This window comes from Solanum pennellii, chromosome 5, assembly GCF_001406875.1.
Source record: "Solanum pennellii chromosome 5, SPENNV200".
In the NCBI taxonomy this organism is placed as follows: Eukaryota; Viridiplantae; Streptophyta; class Magnoliopsida; order Solanales; family Solanaceae; genus Solanum; species Solanum pennellii.
The window spans coordinates 6,122,898-6,135,141 of record NC_028641.1 but is presented as its reverse complement, the minus strand read 5'-3'; the positions used below and the strand labels follow the sequence as shown (position 1 = coordinate 6,135,141).

General features: G+C 30.3%; 2 protein-coding genes and 1 non-coding gene across 5 annotated transcripts in view; all 3 read left to right on the top strand.

The window, feature by feature from the left end:
- LOC107018661 (erlin-2-B) overlaps positions 1-1,044 on the top strand; it is a 4,115-nt gene extending 3,071 nt beyond the window's left edge. Inside the window, exons 7-9 of the mRNA XM_015219198.2 lie at positions 249-463; positions 549-657; positions 752-1,044. Of these exons, the coding sequence (XP_015074684.1) occupies positions 249-463; positions 549-657; positions 752-826 (399 nt within the window). The 3' untranslated portion in view covers positions 827-1,044. The remainder of the gene's footprint in view (positions 1-248; positions 464-548; positions 658-751) is intronic.
- A 261-nt stretch (positions 1,045-1,305) lies between these two features.
- TRNAP-AGG lies at positions 1,306-1,377 on the top strand. The gene has a single exon. It is a non-coding gene; the product is annotated as a tRNA-Pro (tRNA).
- Positions 1,378-6,542: 5,165 nt separating this feature from the next.
- LOC107020436 (ureide permease 1-like) lies at positions 6,543-11,920 on the top strand. 3 transcript variants are annotated; one of them, XM_015220792.2, is made up of 8 exons: positions 6,543-6,686; positions 8,911-9,213; positions 9,662-9,800; positions 9,891-10,065; positions 10,406-10,449; positions 10,534-10,631; positions 10,840-11,214; positions 11,641-11,915. In XM_015220792.2, exons 2-8 carry the CDS (start codon positions 8,977-8,979, stop codon positions 11,791-11,793), a joined length of 1,221 nt encoding a protein of 406 aa, XP_015076278.1. In that variant the 5' UTR covers positions 6,543-6,686; positions 8,911-8,976; the 3' UTR covers positions 11,794-11,915. The 3 variants fall into 3 exon arrangements, with proteins under 3 accessions (XP_015076278.1, XP_015076279.1, XP_015076281.1); XM_015220793.2 differs by lacking the exon at positions 6,543-6,686 and adding an exon at positions 7,972-8,121; XM_015220795.2 differs by lacking the exon at positions 6,543-6,686 and adding an exon at positions 8,231-8,429 and having other exon boundaries at positions 11,641-11,920.
- Positions 11,921-12,244: the final 324 nt, after the last annotated feature.

The following is a 12,244-nucleotide window of genomic DNA, read 5'->3' as shown; positions in this document are numbered from 1 at the left end:
CCCCCCCCACACACACACACAACAGAAAAAAAAAATGAAAAGAAAAAGAAAAACAATCCCCGAGAGGTTTCTTTGTGTTGTTGTTACTCTCACCCAATCATTATAATTACAGCTATTGAGTACTGACCATCAACGTGTTCCCCAATGTGCCATTGTTGCATTGTTAGTTCCTTCTGATGCAGATATTTGGGCTATGATTAACAGTGACTTAATTAGTAATCCATCTGTGTATCAATGATGTGTTACAGGTCTTGATTGCAGTAGAGAGACAAAGAGTTGCTGAGAAGGAAGCAGAGACTCAGAAAAAGATAGCAATTAGTGAAGCTGAAAGAAATGCTCATGTTAGTAAGATCCAAATGGAACAGAAGTTGATGGAAAAAGACAGTGCTAGGAAACAAGAGGAAATTTCAAACTCAATGTACCTAGCTCGTGAAAAGAGCCTGGCAGATGCATCTTACTATCGGTGAATTCTCTAAACTTATCGCCTATTTAATGAGGAGCGAAAATATGCATACTAACTTTTAATTACCATGTCTGGAATTTTCCAGAACAATGAAAGAAGCAGAAGCAAACAAGCTAAAGCTTACTCCAGAATTTCTAGAATTGCGATTCATTGAAGCTATAGCCAATAACTCGAAAATTTTCTTTGGAAATAAGGCAAGGCTCATCTTCTTATTACATCTATCTTCATCACCTCTCTTGAGTTTACGCCTTACGGCACTCTGTGCTTACACAAAAATGTGATTTTCAGGTGCCCAACATGGTTCTTGACCAAAGGCTACTTGGAAATTTTTTGCAAGAGCCTGTACCTCGAGCGGAGTCTTAGGGGTGACTGTTTACGCTCGTTTGTTCTATCACATGTAGAATGATAAAATGTATTTGGTTTATTGGTATCTTTCATTCTGTAGATTTCAGGATCATGTTTTCCCCCCTCTTTGAACATGGAAATCCTCCATTTTTGAATATGATATTTGTTTTGTGTCATTCCACGGATTGTGAATGGTAAATACCAAGCAGTATTATATGAAGATTTGATTTGTCTTACTAAGCGTTTGGACATATATTTGGTTGAAATTTGGAAGAAAGAGTATTTCAATGTTGAATTTGAAAAATGATATTTGAAAGTCGAAATTGTGTTTGGACATGTATTTCACTCGGAAAACAATAAAACTTTGTGAGTGAAAAAAAAAACAGCTTATGAAACCAACCAAAAATGAATCCATTTTGTTAGAGGTGGTAGTTTTGTTTGTTTAGTGTAAACAATATTATAAAAAATATTTTGGTTAAGTGCAACAGTGTCAAGAAGGGCATTTGGTCTAGTGGTATGATTCTCGCTTAGGGTGCGAGAGGTCCCGAGTTCAATTCTCGGAATGCCCCTTTTATTCTTTTTGTCCATCAATCGACACCACTGCTCGACTATCTACTAACCTACTCGATCCTTTATTCTTTTTGTCCATCAATCGACATCACTGCTCGACTATCTACTAACCTACTCGATCCTTTATTCTTTTTGTCCATCAATCAACACCACCGCTCGACTATCTACTAACCTACTCGCCTATCTACTGACCAATCGACACAACTGCTCGACTATCTACTAACCTACTCGATCCTTTATTCTTTTTGTCCATCAATCAACACCACTGCTCGACTATCTACTAACCTACTCGCCTATCAACTGACCTTGATCATGACACATTGATACCACTACTCGACTATCTACTAATCTAGTCGATCCTTTATTCTTTTCGTCCATTAATTGACTCCATTACTCGACAATCTACTAACCTAGTCGACCCTTTATTCTTTTTGTCCATTAATTGACACCACTACTCGATTATCTACTAACCTAGTCAACCTTTTATTTTTTTGTTCATTAATTGACACCACTACTCAACTATCAACTAACCTTATAAACCATAACACATTTCGACTATGTACTAACTTTTTATCCTACTCCTCACCTACAAGTCAACAACATAGCTAGTATGATATTTTATTAACACATGAGAGGAAGTGGAGAAGCCTTTTCCAAATAAAATGCAACACTACTGAGCTACTTAAAGAGATATTTTTCTCCCATCTAAAATGCGATACTACTCAAATATGCTAGTCTTCAATTCGAATTCGCAACTTTCACGACGGTCACTCAACTACCCGGGAGATATTTTTTCGAACCTAAAATACGACATCAGATGCGTTCCTATTATCCTAATTCTCAACTTTTATAATACAACTTTGACTACTAACCAACATTCTATCAGAAATTCATAATCCTACACAACTTTAACTACTAACTAACATTCTATCAGAAATTTATAATCCTCAACTAGCATATATTTTTATTTAAGATCATATCCTCGTACAATAATTAAATTCAAAAATATGATTTTAGTGCACTTCATTTAAAAAATTAATGAAGTCAAATACCAAACGAACGGTATACAAATAAAGACGAAAAAAGCAAAAAGTTGGTGAGCTGAGGTTAATCTTTTTTTTTGAATAAAAAATTGAAAAAAATTGTAATTTTTTTCCCAAAAGAGTTGTTTGGAAAAGATTGGTCTAAATTTTATTTTAATAGTTATATTACCAGTCTAGCATGTTTCTATCAGTTTGCACATGCTATTTTAATTTGTATATAACATAATTATTTAAGTTTTTATACCTAATTTATACAAACTTTTTTGACTAATCAAATGCTAATCAAAACTAATAATTAGTTGGCACAATATGCCTAACTTATTATCTACTACTCCATGATAATTAGATCTTCCCACTTGAGTGAGTGGAATATTGAAAATTGACAAAAGATATTTGACCTTTTACGTTAATCGAAGATTTATCGAAAATAATTATTTCTCATAATAATAACAATAAAATTTACATAAATTTTACTTTTTCTGACATTACTTGTAAGATCGAACATATAGATAATAATTATGTAAGACCTTAAGAGAAAGACATAAATAGATAGATGATAATTTTTATTTTTTCTATTAAAAAAAAGTTGATAATTCATTTCACATCTTCATAATTAAAAAGGTTTCTATGCTTTATTTTCTTCTCCTACTTATTAGGTAATGCTTTCCCAGAGGCAGGGAAAAAGTTTGTAATTAAAAAAATAGTAAGAGATTACACTTTTTTTTTTTTTTGGAAAAGTTAAATTAATGATGTATTGTGGAAAACCTCATATTTATTAATCTTTTAGACCATAATTGCACATATTTTCCTGACTTTTTGTGTAATTGATTCTGTTTTCATCTATTTAATTAGCAAGAATCTTTGCATTTAAATTAGTGGAGAAGAGAAAATTGAAAAGTCATCAAACATTATTTATTTATGTTAAATAATGGAATATTGCACGAGTATCTCCTCAATTTATGTTCGAAATCTCACAGACACACTTATATTATATTAAGGTTCTATTAACTCCTGAACTTATTTTATTAATAATTTTCTATTCTTTTCGGCTTACGTGACACTTTCTTGTGAGCCCAACGTTGATTGGCTTTTTTTTCAAGCTAGTGTCACGTAAGTCGAAAAAGGGTAGAAAATTACTTATAAAATAAGTTCAGGAGATAATATGACCTTAGTATAGTATAAGTGTGTCTCTGTGACTTCAGACATATGTTGAGGGGTACTTGTCTATTTTTCCTTAAATAATTGAGTGGTTGAGATGTCATTTTCTTTTTAATCAGAGGTATCAGATATGAATTATAAGAATTAAGAACTTATTCGTCAATCAAATTAAAATAATTGCATAAAACTATTTCTGAAATGTTAAATAGTTTGAATTAATTGAAACACTGAATTTTAGGTACTAAATTATTAAAAAAAAAGAAAAATAATGAACATGAGTTTTGACTTTTGGTCCAAAGGCAACTTCAAATTTATGTAAACCAATGGATGTGGAAATTGATGCCTTTTCGATCAACTAAAGGGGAGGAGAAGATAGTATCGATATTGAAATTTAATTAATTTATATTTATTTTACGTAGAGTAGAGTTATTTTAAAAAAAATGTTATCTAATATTTTTTTTTTTTTATGTTTAGGAAAAAATTACCTATTTTAACACTAAAAAGGAAATGTTTTCAACGACTATAACTATTCATCATTTATATACACCACTATTCAACTTAATTTAAGGTAATTACTTTTTTTAAAAAAATAAAATAATTTTATCGAGAAAAAAGATTTTTGTACATCCTTTTATAAAGAAAATTATATATTTTAAGTTTTAACTAAATATATGTTGTCCCTTCTTGAGAAGAATAACCTTATTGACCTATCATTAATACAGAAGTATTGATCAAACTAAGCCATTATATAAAGTAATTTATCAAAATAATATATTTTTTAAAAATTTTATAAAACGAGTATAAAAGTATTTCACAGTAACGTTTTAGAGTATATATTATTTTTTAAAAGCTGACGGCGTTAGATTGATATACGTGTTTCACAGTAACGTTTTACTCTTAAAACGTTACTGTGAATAACGTCTTACTCTTAAAAAGTTACTCACGGTAAGGTTTTAGGAGTAAAACGTTACTCAAGAAAACGTTTTAGGAGTAAAACCTTACTCACAGTAACGTATATCAATCTAACGCTGTTAGTTTTTAAAAATTAAAATATACCCTAAAACGTTATTGTGAAATACGTTTATACTAGTTTTGTAAAATTTTAAAAAAATATATTATTTTGATAAATTATTTTATATAATGGCTTAGTTTGATAAAAAAATCATTAATACACGAAAAAAACAAAAAGAAGACTTTGACAAAGAATATTAGGGAAAATGGAAGAAAAAATAATGTTGACCCATAGTCTAATATTTGTAAAAAAAATAAAAATTTTCATGATCAAACGCTAATTATCACATATCCTTTTAGTATAATAAACTCTACATAAATATATTTATGTGTTAAAAAGTTTCTCCACTTAATTATCTTCTCCTACATTTTAGGTAATACTTACCCATAGACGGGGGAAAAGTTTGTTCTAATTAATAAATAAAAAGGTTATATATAACACTTTTTTTTATTAATGGTGTTTTTTTTAATGGAAAACCTACTTATATTTAATATCTTTGACAATAATTGCACCTAGTCAATTCAAATAGTTTTTCCTCATTCTTGTACTTAGCAAGAAACTTTGCACTTATATTAGTGGAGAAGAGAAAATTAAGAAATTTTAAGTACTACTAAATTTTATATTAGAAGAACTGAATGATTAAGATTTCTTTGTCTTTATTTAGAAATTTTAGTTTCGTTAAATGAAAAGATAAAAAAAAAGTTAGATAAAAAATATTATTTATTATTTAAATTAACATTATTCCACGAGAATCTGAATTAAGCGAACACTAAATTTTGGATGATGACAATTAAAAGAAAAAAAGGAACACCAATTTTGACCCTAAAGAAAGGCAACTTTTAAAAATTCTAAATTAATGGATGTGAAATTATTCCTTTTAGCAACTTTGGGGTAGCAGGAAAAGATACCTATTTTAATCCTTTTTAAATTTAACTTTCTTTATGATTTTCTTATAAAATATAAATGTTAAAAACAAATATTCTTCATAATTTAAGGTAGTCAAAAAAAAAAATTGGCTTTCTAAGTGAATTGAATTCCATAAATTTAATGGAAGAAAAAAAATGAAAGTGAAATAAAGAGATATGTGACAAAATGAGACCACTCTAACTTGTTGAGTATGCTATCTTGAACCATCAATATCATTAAAATAATTTTTTTTTAAAAAAATAATTATATTCAATCTTGATTAGCCTATTGTAAATATACGGGAAAAAAAGAGAAAAACTTTACGAAAAATAATTATAAAGAAAAATAAAAAAAATTATCAATCCTCAATTTGTATGAAAGAGCTAGATATTAATAATACCCTGCCTTAGCTTTCAACAAATAATCAAAGATGAAATCATAATATAAAATTTATGAACTCAAAATTTTAATTATTTTGAGAATTTTAAAATAAAAAAAAATTAAATCAAAATTTTTAATCTTTCTGAAAAACCATATAAGTCAACAATATACCATAATAAACATATTAATATTTTTCTTTCCTTGGGTGTGGGGGCATGTGAGAAGAGATCCATTCAAATTGTCACCATGCAATATAGTGGATAAAGACTTTTTTGATACATTGATTCGATCGAATTTAATATATTTTATTTAATTAATTTATTTATATTAACAATTAAATATATATTAAATTTTAAATTTAATTATTAAAATTATTTTTCTAAAATTATGAACTCAAAAAAGTTTAAATTCTATTTCTACTTCTGATATATATTACTAGAACACCATGAACATAGAATTGTCTACATGAATATATTCACATACACAACTAAGTCACTATAATCATTTTAATTATTATTTTTTGGGCAAAAAAGAATGGTTGATATATGCTTCACTACTGTAGATATATATCTCATGTGCAATAATGTCATAATTGAAATTAATTTTATATGTATATATTTCTCTCTCTTTGTTGTTATTTTACTTATTATATAAGCCAATGCAAATTCACACATTTAAATGTACCTCACTTAATTTGTTTTGAAATTCTTCTTCTCTTCTTTTTGCCCTTTCAAAATAGCTAAAGATCAATACTTTAGTTTATTTGGAGTTCTTGGATATTATTTTGGTGGGTTTTATAATATAATTGGTATGTTATCTTATCTTTTTCTATCATATTCTTTACTATAAGAAAAAAAATTAGTTGTGAAAATTTATTGTTAATAGCTTCTAGCGAATAGATAATTGATAATTTGTGATTAAATAGGTTTGAAGATAGTTTTTTTGCTATTTTTGCGATATAAATTATCCCTCGCTAATTCATGTTATGAGCACTATTAAAAATATTGAAATAAGCTATGAATTTTGTAGCAAATACATATTTGTTGTTAAATAATAATACTGATAAATTTTATTATTTAACTATAAAATATATTTATCGTTGATTATTTTTTTTCGTTATTTGTATTTGGTCATTGAAAAGAGTTGCACATTAATTTTTACTTTTAGAAATTATTAAATTTATGTCTTAACGGAATATAAAAATCTTTAATGACACAAGTCATACTAAAAATATTTATAATACAAAATATAGAATTATATTCTTGAAAATATTGAAGGTCAACACTCTAGTCTTTCGCTTGTTGAAAAAGATTGATTTGATATAATTAAATTAATAAAAAATTAATTATTTAAACTTCTATATAAACCTTAATTGCAATTTTCAACTTATGACTAAGCATACTTCTTTCATTGACACTAGCCAAACTTTTTTTGTCCCATTTTCTATGTCATGAAGTCCGATTAAATTTGTCGCATCAAATGTTTATATCAAATTGATTAATAAGTAAAAGTAAGAAAATTCAAAAGTAAATAAACACAAAATATGCAATAGTTTAGCAGAAGCGGAGTTAAGTGGGAGAAATTTATTGGTTCAAATGAATTTATTAGTTTTTTCGTAAATTATATCTTTATATTAAAAAATTAAACAATGTATATTAACATGTGATCCCTCAATCAGTTATTGGTTTAAAACCCCCAAAGTCCTAATGTTGACTTCGCCTCTGTATTTTAGTAGTCAATAGTATTTTTCATTAAGAAAAAAAAATAAAATTTTTGTAATTTATTGATAAAGTACTATAAAGTCTAACGTAATAAAATAAAACTTAAGTGGCTGTTTCTAAAATCTATAACTTTTTGTAATGAAATTAACTTAATAGTATGACAAATAAAATAATAATTTGTTGTTATGATAAGTAAAAACACACTAATTAATTATGAAATCCAAGAAGGAAATGAAGGGGAGTAAGTTGAAAAATGAAATACAAAGAAGAAAATGAAAAATATAGAGTATAATTTACTTTGAAAAAAAAAATAAAGAGAAAAATGTGACAAAGATCATTGACTAACACCACAAAAAAGAAAAAAACAATAAAATTCAACCTTCAACTTTCAACGGTCACCCAATAAAGAAGGAGAGTGCTATATATTATTCAAAAAGATTCAAATTTTGGTGTACATTTTGAAGTTCCATTGTGTTAAAAGTGGTGTTCTTGATAATTTTTTTGGTGGGGGTCCTTTAATAGGTTGGTTATCTATCTTTTTCTTTGTAGTGATAAAATAAAAATCAAATCTTTATTCTTTTTTCTTTATGTTGCTTCTGTTTGCACGTTTGTAGATATTGTTTATTGTTAAAAGATTCAATTTTTTTGGATTATTATAATAAGTTCTTGATACCCTTTTGTCATGGTGAATGGTTATTCTGTTTGAGAAGAAAACAATGGATATTTGGTGGCCCAAATGGTGGTTAAGTCCAAAGAAATGTTCACTTTTTTGTGTTTTTTTATTTTTCTTTTTGTTAAAGATTTTTTATACCCTTTTGCAATATGATATGGTGGGTAAATTGGATTTTCATGTTTGACAAGAAAGATTTGATTTTTATGTGGAAATGGTTTGTGAAAGCTATAATTTTGTACTCAATTGTTTCCTTTTTAGATAGAAAATTTCTTTTAGGGAATTTTGTGAGTAAAGTTTCTTTGTGGTTTCCTAGGATGCAGACAGATATGTATATGACAAACATAAGCTCCCAGTCTATGGGGATGTGGACCCCATGGCAGTGGAGGAGCTGTTTTGCTGATTTTCTCTTCTGTACTTCCATTGATGCAGACAATGAATTTGGGATGTGTTAATCTGTTGTAACAATTTAAAAAGATTGAATCTTTAATGTTTGTTATGCTTTATTAAGCTGAGGGTCTTATCGGAAATAATCTCTCTATTTCTACGAGGTAGGGGTAAAGTTTGCGTACACTCTAACTTTACACTGGTATGTTGTTGTAATCTTCCTCTTTTTTGTGTCCCTTTTCTTCTTTGGATAGGATTATTGGATCCTTACCAAGTTGGCAGTTCTTTCACCAGAAAGGGTCTTGTCTAGTGGATTCAAGATGTATATGGTTGAAAGCAAAGATGGTGCTATAGTTTGTATGCTACTTTCTTTGTTATTGTTAGGGACATGGCCAGCTCTATTGACTTTACTTGAAAGGCGAGGTCGTCTTCCTCAACATACTTATCTTGATTATACCATTACCAATCTATTGGCTGCTGTCATCATTGCTTTAACCATAGGTCAGTTTGGGCCAAGCACACCAGAAAGGCCTAATTTTCTCACTCAACTCTCTCAGGTTAGTGCCCTTCAAAGCCAATATACCAGCTGTAGTTTTGAGGACTATTTTTCTTGTATTTGATTTAATGCATTGTGCAATTGGAAAATGGTTAAGGGGAGCCTTGACGTAACTGGTTAAGTTGTTGTCATCTGACTAGGAGGTCACATTTTCGAGCTGTGGAAACAGTCTCTTGCAGTAATGCAGGGCAAGACTGCGTAGAATAAACCCTTATGGTCTGCCCTTCCCCAGAACCTCGTGCATAGAGGGAGCTTATTTCACCGGGCTACGATTGGAAAACGGAATATATACAGGCACCTTTTTGACACGGTGAAATGTTAAAAAAGAAAATTAGATTACTATTCTCTTCCAAGATAGCATATACTTCTGATTGATATGTAGCACTAACTTGTACTCCTATTACTTTTTAATAAAGATAGATATAAGCTTTTATCAATGAACATTGCAGGATAATTGGCCCAGTGTCTTGTTTGCAATGGCTGGAGGGATGGTCCTCAGCCTTGGAAACCTCTCAACTCAATATGCTTTTGCTTTCGCTGGTTTGTCAGTCACCGTAGTTGTCTCTTCCAGCATTACAGTTGTTATAGGTATCATTTTAACTTCAGCAACTTCTATTTTCCTGAAGCCGGTACAAGATGTTGGAAAGATGACATGTGCTATTCCCTTAATTATGACAGGAACAATTTTGAATTATTACCTTGACGACAAAATTAACAAAGCTGAAGTTCTGTTTCCTGGAGTTGCATGCTTCTTGGTTGCCGTTTTTTTGGGCTCTGCTGTTCATTCGTCCAACAACGCTGATAACAAAACCAAGCTTGATAATTATTCAAATGACTGTAAAGACGGAGTCAGGTATGCATCAGTATGCTATCATACTTCCCTTGTTAATTCCTACAATGTTTATGGTTCCTTTCTTCTGATCATTTCAAGGAAATCGACCTTTTTTTTGGGCTTTAGGTTGTTGTAATGATTTCATGTATACGTGTAGAGCTAGATGACTTGCATGTGATGAACTAATACAATTCCTCATCTCTTTGTGTGTCTTCTCATGTTCCTCTAGTTATAAGAGTAAAGTGCAGGATATAATTGTATGTACTAAAATTCTGTCAGGCATATTGACGCGTCTACGCTATTATAGAACTTGATCAATAATCGCCGAAAATTGATGTCCAACTTAATTGCACATTTGCAGGACTGATGGAGTTACTTCCTTCAAACCGACAGATTTTAATCAAGGTATTGTGAGCTTGAGCATCTAAAATATGATTCCTATATCTTAGATTGATTTATAACGTTTCGCAATACTGAATATCCGATCAGGTGGTACAAATGGTTTGGAGGATGGAGATGCTTCTGAGAAGGCAAAATTTGGGACTGCAGCTTTCCTTATAGAACTTGAGAATACGAGATCAATCAAGGTCGGAATTTCTCTTCTTATTGCATTTTCATGCTCACACTTTATCGCTATACTTGCCTATAAGTCTCTAACTAGACTAAGAAGATTCTTGGCAAACACGAATGTAGTTTAGGTATAAGTGTAACAAACAACAACAGACTAACTTACTAATGTTTTTGTGAAGCATATTGTAGTTACATCCTAATTGTTAAATTCGTGTATGTTTACAGGTTCTCGGGAAGGGCACGTTAATTGGTTTGATCATAACATTCTTTGCTGGGATTTGCTTCTCTATGTTCTCGCCTGCGTTCAACCTAGCCACAAATGATCAATGGCATACTCTCAAAGATGGAGTTCCACACTTGACTGTCTATACAGCATTTTTCTACTTCTCATGCTTTTGTTTCATCATTGCCATGGTTTTGAACCTCACCTTCTTGTACTACCCTATACTAAATGCACCCAAGTCATCGTTCACGGCTTATCTCAACGACTGGAATGGCAGAGGTTGGGCCCTTTTGGCTGGACTTGTGTGTGGCTTTGGTAATGGTCTCCAATTCATGGGAGGTCAAGCAGCTGGATACGCAGCTGCAGACGCTGTTCAGGTTCGTGCATTTATCAACCAATTATACTTTTACTATACATCAACTACGCCTCATTTCGTTGACTATATGAATCCACTATGACACAAGGAACCTTCCTCCTTTATCCAAGTTCATCACCGCTCTGCAAAATTCTTATAACGGAGTCATTATTCCCAAAAAAATGACGTCTTTCTATTTTTTGGAAACTATTTAACTTTCAACGTCCTATTTTACCAATGACATGACTTTACATATACACAAACATCATCATGACATGTTTAAGACCATAAGTTTCCGCAGATCTCTTTCTTTTTTTTCTTAAACTCGGTACTCAGTGAAATAGATTCGCATAAGATGTAGCTTAGGGACTAGGGAGTATATGTTATCGGATTGATTACTCGTATATCATTCTATGTATATTCATTTGAAATATGTGTCGAATTTCAGGCATTGCCTCTTGTGAGTACATTTTGGGGGGTGATGTTGTTTGGAGAATACAGAAGATCATCAAGGAAAACATATACACTTCTTGCAGGCATGTTGTTAATGTTTACAGCAGCTGTTGCTATTCTCATGGCATCATCAGGGCATCGCAAATAGCGCGATATAGCATAGTTGTAAGAATATGTTCTTCTGTATATATTATGTGTTATCTCATGTATTTAAATTTACCAGAAGAAATAAAAGATGAAAAGAAAAACACAAAGAACTTTTTGAGTCCACAGAATTCACTGCCTGTCCTTAAGAAATTTAATCCCCTCTCGAGGTTACAGATTAATTCCTCTCAAGATAAAACGGATTAACCATTAAAGAAGTAGTGTTACCTCAAACTTTAATAATTTCAACGAACTCAAAAATGACAGCAACGAATCACACATACAGACACGATCGATTGATTTTGTTTTGTAAGAAATGTTTACAAAAGAAGGGAAGAATTCAATTCTGAAAAATGAGAGACAACTTCTCTATTTATAGCGAACAAAGGGTAAAGGTCACAACTCTTATGAAAGAAGACAACCTTCTAGAAAGGTCACAACACATTGGAAAAGGC

Excerpts from the sequence above, each read along its gene's own strand:
- LOC107020436 (XM_015220795.2), top strand. The coding sequence starts at position 8,289 with ATGGTTATTCTGTTTGAGAAGAAAACAATGGATATTTGGTGGCCCAAA. Across the intron at positions 9,214-9,661 it reads TTCTCACTCAACTCTCTCAG|GATAATTGGCCCAGTGTCTT; the intron begins GTTAGTGCCCTT and ends TGAACATTGCAG. Across the intron at positions 9,801-9,890 it reads CAGCATTACAGTTGTTATAG|GAACAATTTTGAATTATTAC; the intron begins GTATCATTTTAA and ends TAATTATGACAG.